This window comes from Protomyctophum parallelum, assembly GCF_964188405.1.
Source record: "Protomyctophum parallelum genome assembly, chromosome: 8".
In the NCBI taxonomy this organism is placed as follows: domain Eukaryota; kingdom Metazoa; phylum Chordata; class Actinopteri; order Myctophiformes; family Myctophidae; genus Protomyctophum; species Protomyctophum parallelum.
The window spans coordinates 16,077,030-16,097,599 of NC_139703.1; the positions used below are offsets into that span (position 1 = coordinate 16,077,030).

Genomic DNA, 20,570 nt, shown 5'->3' on the forward strand with positions numbered 1-20,570 from the left:
GTGTAAAAATGGAAACCCTAACCCGACACATAAAGGAGGCTCAAAGAAAGAAGCTTCGTTTTGCTATCATTTTGTCGCCATATTAATCCTTGTCTGTCCTGGCCAGGTGTCAGATCTCATCATCCCCACCACAGAGACGGCGCGTCAGCTGTTCTTCCTGCATACGTACCTGACGCATGAGGTTCCCGCACTGTTTGTGGGGCCGACGGGCACCGGCAAGTCGGTCATGAACAACAGCTTCTTGATGAAACTCCCCAAAGAGCTTTACATTCCCATCTGCATCAACTTCTCTGCCCGCACGTCCGCTAACCACACCCAGGACATCATCATGGCCAAGCTGGATCGCAGGAGAAAGGGCATGTTTGGGCCTCCCATGGGGAAGAAATGCATCATCTATGTTGGTAGGGCTGATCATATGCTTTGGATAAGTTGTACACACTTCATCCACCTAGCTGGCTCCTTGTCTTGCATCTGCAGTTGTTGCCTATTTAGATACTATGTGCACTACCCTTTCATTTCAACTCTCCCATGCAGATGACCTGAACATGCCAGCACAAGAAGTCTATGGGGCTCAGCCTCCCATTGAGCTGCTGAGACAGTGGATTGACCACCGCCACTGGTACGACAGGAAGGACAACTCCAAACAGGACATAGTGGACGTGCTGTTGTTGTCTGCTATGGGGCCCCCTGGGGGTGGGAGGAATAGCATTACAGGTATTGTTTATCCCCTTTAAACCTTACCTGACCGGAGTCAACTATTACCTACGAAGGTTTTATCTAGAATACAGATGCGGGGGTATAAGTACTTTACTACTGTAAGGTTAATGGAAGGTTAATGTTATTATTGTTTAGTTAATGCTATTATTATGGATTTGATATGGATTTCTGACAAACTGATGGGAATTCTAGGCCGCTTCACTCGTCACCTGAACATCATCTCTATTGATTCCTTTGACGATGAAACGCTGAGCAAAATATTCACCTCCATCACCGACTGGCACTTCAGCAAGGGCTTTGACACTTCCTTCTACAGGTAACTCATAACCTGCTCTAACACAATCGCCCAGATGTTTCCTCATTGGAGAAAGACATTTTTACACAGTTTAGAAGTTTGTAAGCGTGTGACTTGCTTATGGAGAATTGTTTCAAAAGTATTGGCTTCAACAGCATTCATGTACCTTGGTTGTTTCATATCCAACTCTTGTCAGCAAGGCTTAGATAGTGGATAGTTTTGTAAGTTTGTAGCATTAAGAAAATTGCCAGATTCCCATGAGGCGGAAAAGGAATGTTAAAGTTGGTCAGTGTTAAATAGCTCTCTATTCCATTCAGTCATTAGCCTACTATGTTTTTCAGTATCTAATCTATCCAGCTCTTTAGTAAACAGAAGATACATCTTCAGGTCGGGTTACCAGCTTTATCCAATCAGGATACAGGATAAACAAGTGCAATTGGAAGTGATAAAATTGATAATTTAACCTGATACATGCTCTTTGTGGAGTTCTAATTCCTGATTGGATAAAATTCGTATCTCGACATGGAACAGTTCTTTTCTCTTAATTAAAAACCTGGAGAGACTTAAAACATCACTTATTCCACCTTTAAAACCAAGGTTTGAATGTATAATAAATACAGTGACATTTATATTTAACCAGGAAGTGTGTTTTTCTCTCTCGAGACTGGGTAAAATCATGGTGCAGGCCACCATGGCTGTCTATAATAATAATAATAATAATAATTATTATTATTATTATTATTATCTCTCTAGACTGGGTAAAATCATGGTGCAGGCCACCATGGCTGTCTATAAGGACACCATGGACACTTTCCTCCCCACCCCGTCCAAGTCCCACTACATCTTCAACCTGAGGGACTTTGCCAGAGTGATCCGCGGTGTCCTTCTGGCTCCGCACACACACATGCAGGTGAGCTTGGACAACACAGAACACACATTTGACTCAATTCGATTGCATTTGTGTGTGACGTGTAATTGTTGTGCTTGTGCGATCAGGAGGCAGACAAGTTGATCCGTCTGTGGATCCATGAGGTGTACCGGGTTTTCTATGACCGTCTCATCAGTCCTGAGGACAGGGACACTTTCTTCAACATCATCAAAGGGAGAACACTGTCCTTCTTTAAGGAGAGCATTGATAAGGTATGATAATAAACCCGTTGGATTAAGCTATATATGTTCAGACTGGCAGACCTAATGTGATTTTTGACATATCCAGATTGGAGTCAGATTGGGTTTATCTATCAAGTCTGAAAAAGGGAAGCCTGATTTATACTTCATTGTACAATGGTGTCTAAATAGCCGGTCTACAGTATAAGCTGACAATGCGTCCAACACTGTCGTAGGCCTAGGGTAGGATACGAATTATGCATTGCTCACACCTATGTAATTACATCGTAATTACAACAAGAAAGGCTGACGATGTCTGAATACACAAATCCGATCTGACTTGCAAATATCATTGTGCACATTGTGTCAGTTTTAAAGATCAGACTGGGACAAAATTGGAGTTGCCAGCTGTCTGAACAAAGCCTTGGACCGGTGCCCGTGGTTTTATTTCTGTACCTGTCTCCCATCACGTTCGCCCAGCTGTTGTGCCATCTCAGCCCCGACGGCAAGGTGGTAGACGAGAACATCCGTAGCTTGTTCTTTGGCGACTACGCCAAGCCCGACACCGACGCCAAGGCCTACGATGAGATCACAGACCTGCACGCCCTGCAGGAAGCAATGGAACACTACCTGGATGAGTTCAACAACTGCAGCAAGGCGCCCATGTCGCTCGTCATGTTCAAGTTCGCCATCGAGCACATCTCCCGCATATGCCGCGTGCTGAAGCAAGACAACGGCCACCTGCTGCTGGTGGGCATCGGCGGCTCTGGCCGTCGGAGCGTCACTAAGCTGGCCGCCTTCATCAACGACTACGACCTCTTCCAGATCGAGCTGACCAAGAACTATGCAAGGTTATAATAGTTTAGGATTTTTCATTATAGTTTAGTTTTAGTTAGTTTGTTTTTAAAGCGGGTTTGCTTAGTTTTTATTATTATTATATTTGTTACGCTTAGTCTTTTGTATTAGTTTTAGTGTAGAAAGATACCATTAAAAAATATATGCAGTTACTGTTGGTAATGAGTTAAACTAAAACTAAGGGCATTTTGCCTATAATTTCAGTTAGTTTTAGTTAGTTTTGTAAACACACAATACAGTACAGGGACCATTTTTGATGGTGATGTACGATGATTAGTGCGACCCTCATTAAACACAGGTGTGTTTTTTTATTATAGTTTTTATTTAGTTCAGTTAATGGAAATGTTTCTTTTTCAATTTTAGTTTTCATTAGTTAGTTAACTATAATAACCTTGGAACTGCGGCAGGGCGGAGTGGCTTGAGGACCTGAAGCGTGTGATGCTCAAGGCGGGCATCGAGGGCCAGCGTCTGGTGTTCCTGTTCAGTGACAGTCAGGTGAAGGACGAGGCCATGGTGGAGGACGTCAACATGCTGCTGAACACGGGCGACGTCCCCAACATCTTCCCGGCCGACGAGCGCGCCGACATCATCGAGAAGGTGCAGAGCATCGCCCGGGTCGGGGGCAAGAAGATTGACGAGGCCACCCCACTGTCCATGTACAGTTTGTTCATCGACCGTGTCAGGGCCAACCTTCACATTGTGCTTGGTGAGCGTCTTATTTTCTGAACTTTTCCAGAAGAGAGAATGTACTACTATAAGACAGTCATGTTTTTTTGACCAACTGGGATAACATCTGTCACTTATTTTACACGTTGGCTATTAAAAAAATAGCAATCTACAAGCTCATAGTACATTATTTTGTGTTATGAGTTTGTAGATCGGCTATGTTCAGAATGCAACCCCAACGAATGCAAGTGTAAAATCAGCCATTACGACGCCACCTAAGGCCTGCCAAAATAAATCAACTTTTAAATCAACTTTTCAGATGACTAAGATATGACTAAAACTAAATTTTATTCAAAAGGTTATGACTAAACTATAAAAAAATTGCTGTAAAAATGAACACTGCTGTCAACAGCTATGAGTCCCATCGGTGATGCGTTCAGGAACCGCCTCAGGATGTTCCCGTCCCTCATCAACTGCTGCACCATTGACTGGTTCCAGGCTTGGCCCAGTGACGCTCTGGAGATGGTGGCCCACAAGTTCTTAGAGGACGTGGAGCTGGAAAGTAATGTCAGACTGCAGTAAGGATGGACATTTTAATACCTACCTATAGCGTTGTAGAACAGACACAGATTAATACCTACCTATAGCGTTGTAGAACAGACACAGATTGGACTTTAGTGATCAAGTTAGTTTGGCAGATTTGTTTGTTTAATTTGGATCCCCGTTTAAAGTCAAGGGAGAACTCAGAGATATCCACATTTATACACAGCGTAAAAGGTAGCAGGTGAGTGCTGTACATGAGATTAGACGTGTGTGTGTGTGTGTGTGTGTGTGTGTGTGTGTGTGTGTGGGCAGCAGACATGATTTATGTCTGCTGCCCTGTGTCCGACATGTCAGCTGTACTGTATGTAACGATGCTTTGCCGTCCATGCACGTTGTAACGGGCTGCTCTCCCACTGTCAAACTGCACTGGCAGTGTTTATGTCCTTTGTACAAGGTATTCCTGTACTTCTCATTATGTGGACATGTGTGTGTGTGTGTGTGTGCGTGTGTGTGTGTGTGTGTGTGTGTGATTTCATGTAGTAATGTACTGCATATGTGTTGTTGTGATCCTCAGGGTGGTGGAGATGTGTAAGACATTCCACACCAGTGTCAGGGACCTTTCTGAGAGGTATTCCTGCAGGCTGAGGAGACACAACTACGTGACCCCCACCTCCTACCTGGAGCTCATCCTCACCTTCAAGGCTCTGCTCAACGCCAAGAGGACTGAGGTCAACACCATGAGGAGCCGCTACCTTGTTGGCCTGCAGAAACTTGAGTTTGCCGCTTCTCAGGTGATGCCGCTTGACCATCCTTTTCAGTATATAGCTAGGACAGTGACCTACAGTATGGCCTGGATCCTTGACATTTGTCACGTTTTAGATTTTCTATTTTTCATGAATGATTGCTATTGAACACCCTTTACGTCTGTGTTGGTTAAAAACTAAAGATGTCCCGATACTGTATCGGTATCGGGACATCGGATCGGCCCTTTTTGTCATATCGGGTCATATCGGTATCGGTGAATATGCCAGTCTAACCACCGATCCGACACAGGGGTAAGGGGTTGACACTATATACAAGTAAGACGCGCAAACGCGGGAAGCGAACGCAGCTCGTGTGTGTGTGGTTGTGTGTGTGTGTGTGTGTGTGTGTGTGTGTGTGTGCTACAGCTGCGCCCTGTGTGTGTGTGTGTGTGTGCTACAGCTGCGCCCTCTGGTGGCGGGCGGGTGGTGTCACAGCGGGACAGACACACACACACACACACACACATACACAGACATGAGCAGCAGGGTCTCATAGTAAGTGGCTCACTGCGTTCGCAATGAACCTTTATTGAGAAAAGGATATCCCCTTGAGATGTATCATCTCGTTTTCAAGGGTGTCCAGCAACATACAGCAAATATACAGAACAATACAACAAGTACATTCAAACATACCGTAATTTCCGGACTATAAAGCGCACCTGAATATAAGCCGCACCAGCTAAATTTAGGGAAAAAAACAAATGTGTACATACTGTATACAAGCCGCACTGGACTATAAGCCCCAGGTGGATGTTATATTCGTGTCATAAAAGTAAAGTGAGAACAGCTCACTGCAGGTCGCAAAAAAGCCAGATCTACAAGCGCTCAAGGCGCAGCGTCCTGCCTGTTTTTGCAGCGCAGCCAGGGTAACAAAATAAGAAATAAGTTACAGCTGGAGATTAAGTTGGAACGGACAAGCAGCTGCCTGCAAGCCAAGCTAACATCACAACCACTGGCTGGTGACAGTGTAGTTAGCCGCAGCAACATGTAGCCCAGCCCAGCTGCCCTAGTAACTTCTCCCCGGAGAAGTCTTGCCTCCCCGCAACTTCGGAGGCTCGGAGCGCCGGCCCCCATGCTGCTGCGGCCGGGCTCCTGCTGAATGTGCTGATCCACAGGCTCTCAAGGCATCGCGTCCTGCCTGTTTTTGCAGCGCCGTTCGCTACGCGTTGAGAGCTTGTAGATCTGTCTATTTCTGCAGCGCTGGTGTCGGGGTTCGTTCACGTTGTCAATAAAAAAATAACCTAGATTACAGGCGGAGATGAAGTTCAATCAGTGGGTTGAATCAGTAGCTACACGCTAAGCTAACGCTAGAGTACTTTCAGGCTGAAATTTACTTTCTGGATAATGGCAGGTAAATCAAATGTTGGGGCATGTGAAGTTTGAGTGAGGAGTCTGCTATAAACACAACACGAGATATATAGCAGGCACCCCACACTTTGTCTTTCTTTTATCTGTATTGTACTGTGTTTTTGTATGGACGTGGTGTTGGGTGCCTGCACATATGCACACATGGCATCAACGCATGGTGTTGAGTGTAGGCGCCCCACACTTTGTCTTTCTTTTATCTGTTGTACTGTGTTTTTGTATGGAGGTGGTGTTGGGTGCCTGCACATATGCACACATGGCATCAACGCATGGTGTTGAGTGCAGGCGCCCCACACTTTGTCTTTCTTTTATCTGTATTGTACTGTGTTTTTGTATGGACGTGGTGTTGGGTGCCTGCACATATGCACACATGGCATCAACGCATGGTGTTGAGTGCAGGCGCCCCACACTTTGTCTTTCTTTTATCTGTTGTACTGTGTTTTTGTATGGAGGTGGTGTTGGGTGCCTGCACATATGCACACATGGCATCAACGCATGGTGTTGAGTGCAGGCGCCCCACACTTTGTCTTTCTTTTATCTGTTGTACTGTGTTTTTGTATGGACGTGGTGATGGGTGCCTGCACATATGCACACATGGCATCAACGCATGGTGTTGTGTGCAGGCGCCCTACACTTTGTCTTTCTTTTATCTGTTGTACTGTGTTTTGTATGGACGTGGTGATGGGTGCCTGCACATATGCACACATGGCATCAACGCATGGTGTTGTGTGCAGGCGCCCTACACTCTGTCTTTCTTTTATCATTTACTTTTTAAGAGCCTGCCCAGGGACTACAGGTGAAATTTGGCTTTGGCTAACTCTGTCCCATTTACATTGATGTGAAAACTGACATGTTGATTAATGAGCGTTGTCCCTGTCAAATAAATAAATAAATAAAATAAAATAAAACAACATGAGATCACAACACTGGTATCTGTGCTTTTTCTTTAAAAATACAAGGTTTTCTTCATTTCCTGAAAAACATATATTTTTCATTTCCTGAAAAATGAACTGGCAACATTAACTGGCTATATATACAGGTATAGGTCAAATCTAAAATGACATAGATGCTTTCCTGGTTTTAATGGGTTAATTATGAACCCATGGAATCCCGTCCACAGGTGTCAGTGATGCAGCAGGAGCTGACCGCCCTGCAGCCGGAGCTCATCCGGACGTCGGCCCAGACGGATGAGATGATGCTGAAGGTGGAGAAGGAGACGGTGGAGGTGGACGCCAAGAAGGAGCTGGTGTCTGCCGATGAGCAAGTGGCCAATGAGGCGGCTGCCGCAGCCAAAGCTATAAAGGTACATTAGACATTGTTTTCGGATCAATAACATGTCGACAGTGGTGGAAAGTAACATCAGTGCATTTAATGGCCATTCACACCAAGCACTTTAACTATAGTTTGAACAATCAAGTCAAGTGGATCATACCGACTATGAACACAAATGTTGATTTGAAAACTTGTGAAATGTGAAATTTGAGTACTTTTACTTTTGGTACTTTAATGTGATACCAATACACTTTTGTACTTTTACTCAAGTACATTTGGAATACTGGACTTGTAACGAAGGTATTTCTTCATTTTGGTATTGATACTTTAAACTTAAGTACAAAATGATGTTGATCACATCACTGTATTTCGATCATAGCTGTGTGTTTATGGACCTCAGGCAGTAGCACAATTCTTCCTAAATGAAGGGGCTGTGTTCAGGATGAGTGTAGTTATTCCTAAATGAAGGGGCTGTGTTCAGGATGAGTGTAGTTATTCCTAAATGAAGGGGCTGTGTTCAGGATGAGTGTAGTTATTCCTAAATGAAGGGGCTGTGTTCAGGATGAGTGTAGTTATTCCTAAATGAAGGGGCTGTGTTCAGGATGATTGTAGTTATTCCTAAATGAAGGGGCTGTGTTCAGGATGAGTGTAGTTATTCCTAAATGAAGGGGCTGTGTTCAGGATGAGTGTAGTTATTCCTAAATGAAGGGGCTGTGTTCAGGATGAGTGTGGTTATTCCTAAATGAAGGGGCTGTGTTCAGGATGAGTGTAGTTATTCCTAAATGAAGGGGCTGTGTTCAGGATGAGTGTGGTTATTCCTAAATGTAGGGGCTGTGTTCAGGATGAGTGTAGTTATTCCTAAATGAAGGGGCTGTGTTCAGGATGAGTGTAGTTATTCCTAAATGAAGGGGCTGTGTTCAGGATGAGTGTAGTTATTCCTAAATGAAGGGGCTGTGTGCTGGTTGTGTTCAGGATGAGTGTAGTTATTCCTAAATGTAGGGGCCGTGTTCAGGATGAGTGTAGTTATTCCTAAATGTAGGGGCCGTGTTCAGGATGAGTGTAGTTATTCCTAAATGAAGGGGCTGTGTTCAGGATGAGTGTAGTTATTCCTAAATGTAGGGGCTGTGTTCAGGATGAGTGTAGTTATTCCTAAATGAAGGGGCTGTGTTCAGGATGAGTGTAGTTATTCCTAAATGTAGGGGCTGTGTTCAGGATGAGTGTAGTTATTCCTAAATGAAGGGGCTGTGTTCAGGATGAGTGTGGTTATTCCTAAATGAAGGGGCTGTGTTCAGGATGAGTGTAGTTATTCCTAAATGAAGGGGCTGTGTTCAGGATGAGTGTAGTTATTCCTAAATGAAGGGGCTGTGTTCAGGATGAGTGTAGTTATTCCTAATGAAGGGGCTGTGCTCAGGATGAGTGTAGTTATTCCTAATGAAGGGGCTGTGTTCAGGATGAGTGTGGTTATTCCTAATGAAGGGGCTGTGTTCAGGATGAGTGTAGTTATTCCTAATGAAGGGGCTGTGTGCTGGTTCTGTTCAGGATGAGTGTGAGGGGGATCTAGCCGAGGCAATGCCCGCTCTGGAGGCGGCCCTGGAGGCTCTGGACACCCTGAAACCTGCAGACATCACAGTGGTCAAGTCCATGACCAACCCCCCCGGTTTGGTCAAGCTTGTTATGGAGTCGATATGCGTCATGAAGGGCATCAAACCTGAGAGAAAACCTGATCCCAGAGGCTCAGGTACGATCTTTTGAATATTGGAGAAGTATGCTCACATACAGTACAATCAAAGACGCATTTAAAGGTAAAAATCTTTAAAGCACTATATTCTGATAGTGCTCATTGCTATAGTGTTTCTTTCAGTGTTTCCTGCTATAGGGTCTCCCTATCTCTCCACATATTTAATAAATATATTTGTGACACACTGTCAGATTTGGAACCTCGGACCGCTGGCCTAGTGGTCCTGGCCTTTAATACTAATTTTAATAAAAGAATATCACTTGCCCTACCTTTAAAAAAAAAAAATGTTTGTGCTTCAGGCAAGATGATCGAGGACTATTGGGGCCCCTCTAAGAAGCTCTTGGGGGACATGAAATTTCTGGAAGGTCTCAAGGCATACGACAAAGACAACATCCCCGCCGCCTCCATCAAGAGAATCAGAGAGCGCTTCATCGAGCACCCCGACTTTCAACCGTCTGTCATCAAGACCGTGTCCTCGGCCTGCGAGGGCCTCTGTAAGTGGGTCAGAGCGATGGAGTCGTACGAACGAGTGGTCAAGGTCGTGGCCCCCAAGGAGGAGAGGCTCAGGCAGGCCGAGGCCGAGCTCGCCGTCCAGATGGACACGCTGGCCGTGAAGAGAGCCGAGTTGAAGCAGGTGGAGGAGCGACTGCAGAGCCTGAACCACACGCTGGAGGCCATGAAGAGCAAGAAGAGAGAGCTGGAGCGGAACATTGAAGTGTGCTCCCAGAAGCTGGTCAGAGCAGAGCAGCTGATTGGAGGGCTAGGAGGAGAGAAGGACAGGTGGACAAAGGCTGCAGACCTGCTGGGAATAAGGTGTGTGTTAATCTATAATTACATAATCACATAATTTTGGGTCTTTCCTGCCTTTTTTGGATAGTACAGTTGAGAATGTCAGGAAACAGGGAGAGAGACGGGGAGTGACATGCAGCAAAGGTTGAACAAAACATAAAGTGTGTGTGTGTGTGTGTGTGTGTGTTTGTGAGGACGAAGGTGAGGATGCAAATTGTGATTGGCCGGAATGAGATGATGTATAAGAGCGCTCCTCACTTCACACAGGTGTGATTTAGATTATGTAGGAAGTAGGAAGCCAACAAGGGGGATATGTAATTACTCGCAACCCATGAAAATCTATCTACGACCCAAACATGTGTCCAGAGCCACTGTTTGGGGAACAGTGCTCTAACCTCATAGGCTCCATGTCTGTCTGTGTGTCCTAACTGTAGATACACCAACCTGACCGGTGACGTACTCCTCTCCTCTGGCATTGTGTCCTATCTCGGGGCCTTTTCAGTTGACTATCGTGTGGAGTGCCAGCGGGAGTGGCACATCCTGTGCCGAGAGAAACAAATACCATGTTCTGAGGACTTCACCCTCAGCAGCACCCTGGGAAACCAGGTGGCTGTCAGGCAATGGCAGATTGCTGGGCTTCCTGTGGACTCTTTCTCCACAGACAACGGCATCATTGTGTCCAACTCCCGCCGGTGGCCACTGATAATTGACCCCCAGCGTCAGGCCAACAAGTGGATCAGGAACATGGAGAGGGCCAACAAGCTAGTTGTCATCAAACTCTCAGACAGCAACTACATGAGAACACTGGAGAACTGCATCCAGTTTGGAACCCCGGTTCTCTTGGAGAATGTCGGGGAAGAACTGGATGCCGTACTGGATCCTGTGTTGTTGAAGCAGACATTCAAGCAGCAAGGTGTGGAGTGTATCAAGCTCGGGGACAACGTTGTGGAGTATTCCAAGGACTTTTTGTTGTACATGACCACCGGCCTGCGGAACCCTCACTACCTCCCAGAAGTGGCCATCAAAGTCTGCCTGCTGAACTTCATGATCACCCCCCAGGGCTTGGAGGACCAGCTGCTGGGCATTGTAGCTGCCAAGGAGAAACCTGAGCTAGAAGAGAAGAAGAACCAGCTCATTCTGGAGAGTGCCGCCAACAACGAGCAGTTGAAGGAGATTGAAGATAAGATCCTTCAAGTGCTCTCCTCCTGCGAGGGGAACATACTGGAAGATGAGACGGCAATTAAGTTCCTGTCCTCCTCCAAGGTCCTGTCTGAAGAGATCTCGGAGAAACAAAAAATCACCAGTGTCACCGAGGAGGAGATCGACGTCACCCGCATGGGTTACCGTCCCGTGGCTCAACACTCGTCCATCCTGTTCTTCTGCATTTCCGATTTGGCCAACATTGAGCCTATGTACCAGTACTCGCTCACCTGGTTTATCAACCTCTATGTGCAGTCCATCGCTCAGAGCGCGAAGAGCGTTGACTTGGCCGAGAGGATTGGCAACGTTGTCGAGCACTTCACCCTCAGCATCTACAACAACATCTGCCGCTCGCTCTTCGAGAAGCACAAGGTTCTCTTTTCCCTGCTGCTAACTGTTGGCATCATGCGAGGCAAGGGCCAGGTGGACGACCAGGTTTGGCGCTTCCTGCTCACCGGTGGCATCGCTTTGGATAACCCTCACCCCAACCCCGCCCCGGAGTGGCTCTCCGACAAATCCTGGTCAGAGACCGTCAGGGCATCCAGCCTCCCCAACATGGCTGGGCTCTTCGGGCACGTCCGAGACAACATCTCCGCATGGAAGGAGATCTACGATTCGGGAAAGCCCCACGAGGAGCAGCTGCCGGACCAGTGGAGGACATTGGTGGAGATGGACCGCCTGGTGGTGCTGAGATGCTTCAGGCCAGACAAGCTGGTGCCGGCAGTGCAGGAGTTCGTAGTGGACAACATGGGGCGTGCCTACATCGAGCCGCCCACCTTTGACCTGGCAGGAAGTTATAACGACTCCAACTGCTGCTCTCCTCTGATCTTTGTGCTGTCGCCGGGATCTGATCCAACAGCAGGTGATTTGTCAGACTAAACGTCTCTCTTAAATTGCATCGTGCAATAGACTTTGACACATTTCGTTGCTTCCGGGCAGAAACCTTGTTTCATATTTAAGTCCATATATACACTTTTTTATTATCTTATTTTTGTCTGTAAATTGATGCCCTACTTCATCAAACAAAAGTGTTGTGCAATAGTAAAAATCACCTGTGTGAACTGAGTGGTGCAACTCCCCTCTCTCTCTCTCTCTCTCTCATTAGCAGGCAATAACACTATCTCTCTCTCTCTCTGTTTCTGGCACAACAGCGCCACTTTAGCCCCTACTGGAACTCTAAGCTGACATAGGTTAGGACCATAGACTGTAAAAAATATGGACAAAGCGTTCCATCTTTCTAGATCCGTTTTAGCCCAGCTGGCCATTGGCTGGCCCAGACAACGAGGCGGGACTTCCCCCCTTCTTCTCCGTTGGTTTTTATTTTGACTCGAGTGGGAGAAGAATCCCGATCATAGACTGTAACGGTAGCCACGCCCCTCAGAACATGCGCAACTTTATGGTCATTTTTTAAATAAATGGGACCATAATTTTCCAAAAAGAATATTATGATATTAGAAATGAGACTTTAAACTAGTGACTGGAAGCAGAAAGTATTCATGACCATGTTTATTAAGGTAATACAGTCTAGGTGAAGTTGGGCCAAAATACATGGGCCTCTATGGAGCTATGGGGCTTTTTGGGTCCAGTCCAGCGCCACAACAGGCCATTATATGAACTACCGATTTCAAATGAGGCTTCACGAAATATCTGGCTGACTGCCCCCCTGGTTAGGACATAGGGACATTGCTGTTCTTTGGAGTGGTTGCACCACTCAAAAATAGCATGTGAGCATGTAGATCAGCTATTTTCAGCTTTTTTTTTCGAAATAACATAAATGTATTTTTTGACATACAAGGTTTCAACCCAACAGCGATGATTTGCTCTTGCAAAAATTTGTAGGCCTACTGAATGAATGAATTGCTCCTTCAGGCCTGCTGAAGTTTGCTGATGACTTGGATATGGGTGGCAGTAAGATCCAGACCATCTCCCTTGGGCAGGACCAGGGGCCCATAGCGGCCCGCATGATAGAGAGTGGCCTCCAAAATGGCACCTGGGTGTTACTGCAAAACTGTCACCTGGCCAGCAGCTGGATGCCCACACTAGAGAGGATCTGTGAGGAGACGATCACTCCAGAGAACACCCATCCCAGCTTCAGGTCAATAAGGAAGAAGGAATTACTGAATAACCAGAACACATACTGTATGACAAAAGAGAACGATCCATAATGTAGCGATTCCAACTTGTGGGCTGTCAGCATAATGCAATCAGGCTTCTAAAGAATTGACAAGACAAGACACCAAGATTTTATTGATAATATTACAAAATAATGTATTATCTATTTATATTTAAAAAATAAATTATTATGTAACTAAGTAGGCCAGGCTATGTAAAAAAATGTTTAGTGGTCAGATCTGATCCAGAGACTGTTGGGACCCACTGAAATAATGCCTCTTCTCAGATTGTGGCTGACCAGTTATCCATCGGACAAGTTCCCAGTCAGCATCCTGCAGAATGGAGTGAAGATGACCAACGAGCCTCCCAGAGGAATGAGAGCCAACCTGCTGCGCTCCTATCTGAGCGACCCCATCTCCAACCCTGCCTTCTTCTGCGGCTCCAAGAAACAAGTCGTATGGCAGAAGCTGCTGTTTGGGCTCACCTTCTTTCACGCTCTGGTACAGGAGAGGAGGAACTTTGGACCTCTGGGTGAGGCAGATGTACTCTCAAGGTGGGGTCTGGGGACCCTGGGGGTTGTAGGGGGTCCCCAGCTTGATGAAGTATAATTATAAACCAAATGGGCCCTTAATTCAGTCAGACAACTCAAGGAGGATGTAATATATATATTTATTGAATATAAGATAATCAATGCAATATATTTATTATGGTTTGGCAATGTATTGGATCTGCTTTTTAGGTACTCAGGTCAAGCGCATCAGTCCCGACCATAGGGACTCTGAATCCCCCATACCTAAACAGTAGATCCAAAACGACAGGTGGTAGCTGGGGTGGAGGTGGGTGAGCACTTTGTATACAGCAGCGCACAGTATACAAAAAAGCAGCAGTAAGCAAGCAAGCAGGAGGATGAATGCAAAACCTTCAGTTAAAGTAGCCGGTATGAGAAGGGGTGAGCGTGTGATTGGCTGAGTGAATCATGTGGATGAGAGCCTGATGCTGCGGTGGCCCAATTAACGGCCGGCGCGCTGACTGAGGTTCCCTGACTGAACCTGCTCTGCGCATGTCTACGACAGGCGCAAATGCTCATGGGCCCTGTAACTCAGAGTACATAAGTGTACATTTGTACACTCGCAGAGTTAGATTAACACTGGATTGTACAGTGTAGATTGGGGTGCCAGGAATAAAACATCATATGAAATGGTGGTCCATGTCCTAATGAAACCAAACTGGCCTTGACATTTAAAGGGCTGAGAATCACTGCATTACACCAGTAATTTAAACTCTGATAGTGTACAAAATATAAATGTTACCTATTTGTCTCCTTTTGTACACTATGAGTTTTGCAAGATTAGCTAGCACCTGATACACAGACGGACAGACAGAAAGACCCTCTAATAGACGGCTAGACCCGTACAGAGTCACACCGTGCAGTAGCAATGTGTTTTCTGTTTTGTGTGTAGGTTGGAATATCCCCTATGAGTTTAATGAGTCTGACCTGAGGATCAGTATGAGGCAGATTCTGATGTTCCTGGATGAGTATGAGGACATTCCACTGGAGGCCCTCACTTACCTAACCGGTAAGACTATACTATTTCTTAACCACTTCAACCAATACATTTTTCCTTTTTCCTCCCTACACCAAACCTCTTTGCTGGAAATAGGCCGATCTACACGTTGCGACCTTGAATTTGAATATTAGCCTATTGTTGCAGAAAAAATTGGCTATTATCACATTCTCAGAAAAGGGTTCATGTGATGAATGGAATACTTTTGTCAACCTGATCTCCATATGTTGGTCCTTACTAATGCTCACTTCAGGAGGACTGTTTCTGACTACTTGCTCTGGTTATCATAGGCGGAGTGTGGATAGCTTGAAAATTAATCTGCTGTTGGCATCGTGACCTGATTTATCATTCATTCAAATGTTACCGGACAATAATGAAGTCAATGTCACTGCACCAGTTATACATTAGACTTTTATCCCTCATTTTTTCTCCTCAACTCTTTCTTATCTTAGGCGAGTGCAACTATGGTGGCAGGGTAACCGATGACAAGGACAGGCGTCTGCTGTTGTCCCTGCTGTCAATCTTCTACAGTCAGGAGCTGATTGAACAGGAGCGTTACTGCCTGAGTGAGGAAGACATGTATTATGTCCCTTCTCACAGTTCCTACCAGGTATGCTGCATACATAGCATATGCACCGTCATCATATTTTATATTATGTACTGCAAGTATCCAAAAATACAACTATTCAAGTAAAGTAGTAAAAGTACAGATCACAGATATACTACATTTGTTTACTTGAGTGCAGTACTCAAGTAAATGTACTTGTACTGTCCGTCATTGTTGACAACAAAACTTGTGACTGACTACATAGGCATCCTACAGCACGGGTCGGCAAAGTTTTTGACATGTAGTGTTTTCATTTCCGTGTGAGATATCAACATCAAGTTAAAGGAAATATTTCCTTTTGATTGCCCATAGGCTATAACAACCTTTATTATTTTCTTCTTCTTTAGAAATATTTTCTTTCACATCAGGATGTAATGAGCATTAGCCTCAGAGCACCTATCTCTCAGGGGACTGCCCATAATTCAACATCCCACTATGTGGCTTCGTGTGGTTAGGGATAGGGTAAATAATGGGGCGGACCATATATCTCAGACTCCATTCCCAGTCAGAGTTAGGAGTTTGAATGAATGTTGAATTATGTGCAAGATGTAATTTGTGAGGGGACTTAATTTAACTTTTTTGAATATTTAATTTGAAAAGAAAAAACATCTCTCTCATACTTGTGTGCCAGCAATCACCCTCACATGCGTCAATGTTGGCACCCATGTTGCCTACAGCCTACCCCTGCCCTACAGTATCTGATAAGATCTAATAAAAATAAATGTTCCATTGTTTTTCTTTTCTTTTGTTTATTCCAGACCTATGTTGACTACATACGCAATCTACCAAGCAGCGCCGAGCCCAGTGTGTTTGGGCTCCATAGCAACGCTGACATAACTAAAGAGACTCAAGAGACCAATCAGCTACTGGATGGAGTGTTGTTGACTTTGCCTAGACAGTCTACAGGTGGGGCTAAATCCCCTCAGGTAAGCATCTAATTGTCTTTTGACAATTCTTTATGAAAGAGAATGGAGTCTGCACACTGGTGATGCTGGAAAAAACTCTGTTGTATTTTCATTGCGTCGTCAACGTTTCGATCAATTCAGATCTTCATCAGGACAGTTTTGGAAAATGAAGCATCATTTTGACTTTTAGAAGCCTGCACATATATGGCAGAGTCACTTTCATTGCAGATTCACTGCCACTATGTAATGAACATGAGTGCAGTGTTATTGTCTATAAAACGAAATCAGTCACTCATCAATGTTTAACTGCTGCCCTGAACAAACATTAAAAGTGCATAGACTTGGCTGCCAAATGACGTAATTTCAGAAGCCAGGCATTGGAGGGGCTAAAAGTAAAAACTAAAGAAAGAAAGAAGAACCTTGCATCTGCAAGATAAACAAACTCTTCCATGTTATATGAGCTCAAGGTCTCTTCTTGTTATGTAGAGACACCTAGCTTGGCAAAACCACTCCCCCTGCTGGACGTTTACAAGGCTAAGAGACACCTGCCTAAAAGCTTGGGGTAGATTCTCTATTTGGATGTTATAGCCTGTATGTGGGACAATCAGGATAATTTGCCGGGCCAGATGCTATCGATTTGCTGGCGGGCCTACCACTGGTCTACAGCATATGCAGACAAATCAACTGCAGTCGTTTTCTTTTTGTGTCCTTTTTTTTGTTTAGAGGTTGCAAATCGCTGTCATAGAGCATTATAAATAAATCATGTTTGTGTCTTAAAGGAAGTGGTGGACGAGCTGTCAGAGGACATCCTGTCCAAGCTGCCGGTGGGTTTTGACCTGCAGATGGTGATGGAAAAATACCCAGTGATATACGAGGAATCCATGAACACTGTCCTGAGGCAGGAGCTCATTCGCTTCAACAGGTAGTGACAGGGTTTCAACGCAGGGTTATTATACTTGAAGCGGTACTGTAACCCTTTTGTAATTTTGTCCAATCTGTATGGTAGAGCAGTGGTTCCCAAACTTTTTTATGTCATAAAGTCAAGGACCCCCAAATTGACACTAATTAGCCCACGGACTCCCATTAGAAAAGAATATGCCTGCAGGGACCCGCATAAGAGAAGATTTTTACGGCTCTAGCAGTGATTCTCAACCCGTTTAATTTCAAGGACCCCCTGTTTGACATGCATATTAGTCTACAGACCCCCATTTAATGGCATTTCTATCTCTGGTACTCCAATTTATATTGTAAAAGCAATGTTAATTTAACTCAGAGTGTACAAATACAAATACAATTGTACACTCTCAGTTACAGACCCATAAGGGTCCATTTGGTTCCAAACTATCATTTAGCTGGGGACCCCCTGGAACTCCTTGCGGGTCCCCGGACCCCACTTTGGGAACCACTGTAGTAGAGTATGCTAAGCAAGGGATATGTTGCTTTCAGGCTCACTCAGGTGATGCGTGTCAGTCTGGTGAACATGCGCAAGGCTTTGAAGGGTCAGGTGGTGATGTCATCCGAACTTGAGAACGTCTTCAGCAGTATGCTGGTGGGCAAAGTGCCCACAATGTGGGCAGCCAAGTCCTACCCATCCCTCAAGCCACTGGGGAGCTACGTGGCTGATCTCCTGGCCAGGCTGCAGTTCCTACAGGTAAGAATAATGTTATTGACCTGGCTGAACTGGGTGGAACATATTGTATCTGTACACGTGCATGAGAAATAAAATCATAAATTAACTTAGTTGTGTGGCCACACAAATTAAATTGAATTGTGTCCAAACTGCATGGTAGATACGTACATACATTGGGGTGGTTGTATTTTGTATCCCTGCTGTTCTATATAGACTAGAGATTTATATTGTGTCAAAGTGTCATGTCTCACCTAGAAACAGGATCTGACACAAAGTTTGACCTGATGGTCAAGATTAAATTTATCCCCTGAGCAAGCACTACTCTGATGTAGTGTCTTTGGTCATTAAAACTCATACAGGATATGCCTACAGGGGAAACAAGTGAAACTGGAAGTGATGAAACAAAGAAATTAGACAAAATTGGTACTGGAACACAAGCTGATGAATTATCTTTGTGCGGTTCTCTCTTCTGATTGGATGAAATGTGTAACCCACCTGAAAATACTTTTCCTGTTTCATAAAGAGCTGGGGAGACCTCTGTTAATGACCAAATACTTACTTTAACCTAAAGAATATAACATTAACTACATTTTACTACAATTTAACTACATCAATAGCAGTACAACATTTAATAAATTGAATACATAGTAGTAGTAGTAGTAGTAGTAGTATTCATGTTTTAATGTCATTGTATTGAGCACCCTCTAGTGGTAGGTTTGTCAAGTATAAAAAGCCTAGATCACACCTGTGTCGACTCTAGTTAGTTGTAGCCAGGTTGAGCTTGAGTGCAGTTCACCATTTCTGTCTGTCAATCAAGATGTATGCCTCTAAGTTCCAAATACTACACTTTTTGTTCAATTTTGATGTTTGCATTGATACATGTTTGCTTTCATGACATCCTTTTAAAGATTTTGCAGAGCCAGAGTTAGAAGTTTTGTTTGGTTAGCAGCTTGTTAATGACCATGTGCTCTGTATGTTTGTAGGCAGTGCATTTCTGTGCATAAATATGTGTACTGTAGCTGTTTTATTTAATGTTTTGGGCATGGTATTTTTGTAGTTTTACAACTAAAAAACTAAACTTAAAAGAAGAGGAGTAAAGAATCAAATTCACTATCTGTCCAGTTTGGCACCTCTGCAAGTAAGGAGTCAAGGACAGAATAGTAGTACCGGTAGTTGTTAAAGCACTAAAAGTAGGTGTGTGAAGGGCTTCTTGCCTCCTCCTGGCACTCTTTCCCCTTTTAAATATTGTGTAGGCGACAGTAGGCCTAAACATTTTGTGCTTAAAATTAATCGAAAAATCAAATTGTGGGGGTCCTTCGGGTCCTTGGCGTGAAAACATTTGAGAACCCCTGGGAAAGTTACTGGTATGTGCTTTGTATGTTTTGACAGGAATGGATAGACGATGGCCCACCTGCAGTCTTCTGGGTATCTGGCTTCTACTTCACCCAGTCCTTTCTTACTGGAGTGTCTCAGAATTATGCCAGGAAATACACCATCCCCATTGACTACATTAGCTTTGAGTTTGAGGCAAGTAATATACTATAATTTATGACACTGGTTCTCAAAGTGGGGTCTGGGTACCCTCAGGGGTCCTTGAGGTGGAGTCCAGGGGGTCTGCAGCAAAATGTCTTAATATAACAAAAATCTGTTTCTGCCTATAAGCTATTCAAAATCGATCTACAAACTCATAGTCACAACGATCTAAAGTTACCATTTTTAATACAAATTGTCTTTCATGGGGGTCTGTGGCACTACACCTTAGAGGAAGATATGTATTTGGTCTGTGGCCAAATATATCAATTTGAGGATTCTTGATATGAAAATGTTTGAGAACCTCTGCTGTATGACTCCCAATTTCCTCCTTCAACAATCTATTCATTTTTGCAACATTTATCCCATATTGAATTGCTGCAGGTGACCAAACACGAGACCCATATGGATGAGAAACCTGAGGACGGGGCCTATATCAGGGGCCTGTTCATGGAGGGCGCACGCTGGGACAAAGAGAATATGGTCATCGGAGAGTCTCTCCCAAAGATCCTCTTTCACACGATGCCCATCATCTGGCTCAAACCTGGAGATGTGTCCAAGTTCAAGCACCAGAACACCTACGTGTGCCCAGTTTACAAAACCAGCGCCCGCCGAGGCACCCTGTCCACCACGGGTCACTCGACCAACTATGTCCTGTCCATTGAGCTGCCGTCGGACAGGCCACAGAAACACTGGATCAACCGAGGAGTAGCCTGTCTCTGCCAGCTAGATGACTAGTAGGAACCTAGAAGTAGAGAACCAATGACTGACATGCTTGCTCATGTAGGTTAATCAAATAATGATGATTCTTTTTTTTTTTTCTTCTATCAACAAATCAACACATTTGTTTTTTGTAATCCGTTAAATCGAT

At 44.6% G+C, this 20,570-nt stretch overlaps 1 protein-coding gene across 1 annotated transcript in view; it reads left to right on the forward strand.

Moving 5' to 3' along the window:
* Positions 1-20,570, forward strand: part of dnah3 (dynein axonemal heavy chain 3) — a gene marked incomplete at its 5' end in the record, with an annotated part of 44,230 nt that extends 23,660 nt beyond the window's left edge. Inside the window, 22 exons of the mRNA XM_083771049.1 lie at positions 107-401; positions 535-714; positions 910-1,033; positions 1,766-1,922; positions 2,009-2,152; positions 2,600-2,970; positions 3,382-3,680; positions 4,053-4,218; positions 4,758-4,974; positions 7,472-7,654; positions 9,163-9,361; positions 9,661-10,174; positions 10,585-12,212; positions 13,220-13,445; positions 13,749-13,993; positions 14,923-15,039; positions 15,480-15,637; positions 16,393-16,560; positions 17,319-17,461; positions 17,986-18,190; positions 19,559-19,696; positions 20,084-20,570. Of these exons, the coding sequence (XP_083627175.1) occupies positions 107-401; positions 535-714; positions 910-1,033; positions 1,766-1,922; positions 2,009-2,152; positions 2,600-2,970; positions 3,382-3,680; positions 4,053-4,218; positions 4,758-4,974; positions 7,472-7,654; positions 9,163-9,361; positions 9,661-10,174; positions 10,585-12,212; positions 13,220-13,445; positions 13,749-13,993; positions 14,923-15,039; positions 15,480-15,637; positions 16,393-16,560; positions 17,319-17,461; positions 17,986-18,190; positions 19,559-19,696; positions 20,084-20,437 (6,231 nt within the window). The 3' untranslated portion in view covers positions 20,438-20,570. The remainder of the gene's footprint in view (positions 1-106; positions 402-534; positions 715-909; positions 1,034-1,765; positions 1,923-2,008; positions 2,153-2,599; positions 2,971-3,381; positions 3,681-4,052; positions 4,219-4,757; positions 4,975-7,471; positions 7,655-9,162; positions 9,362-9,660; positions 10,175-10,584; positions 12,213-13,219; positions 13,446-13,748; positions 13,994-14,922; positions 15,040-15,479; positions 15,638-16,392; positions 16,561-17,318; positions 17,462-17,985; positions 18,191-19,558; positions 19,697-20,083) is intronic.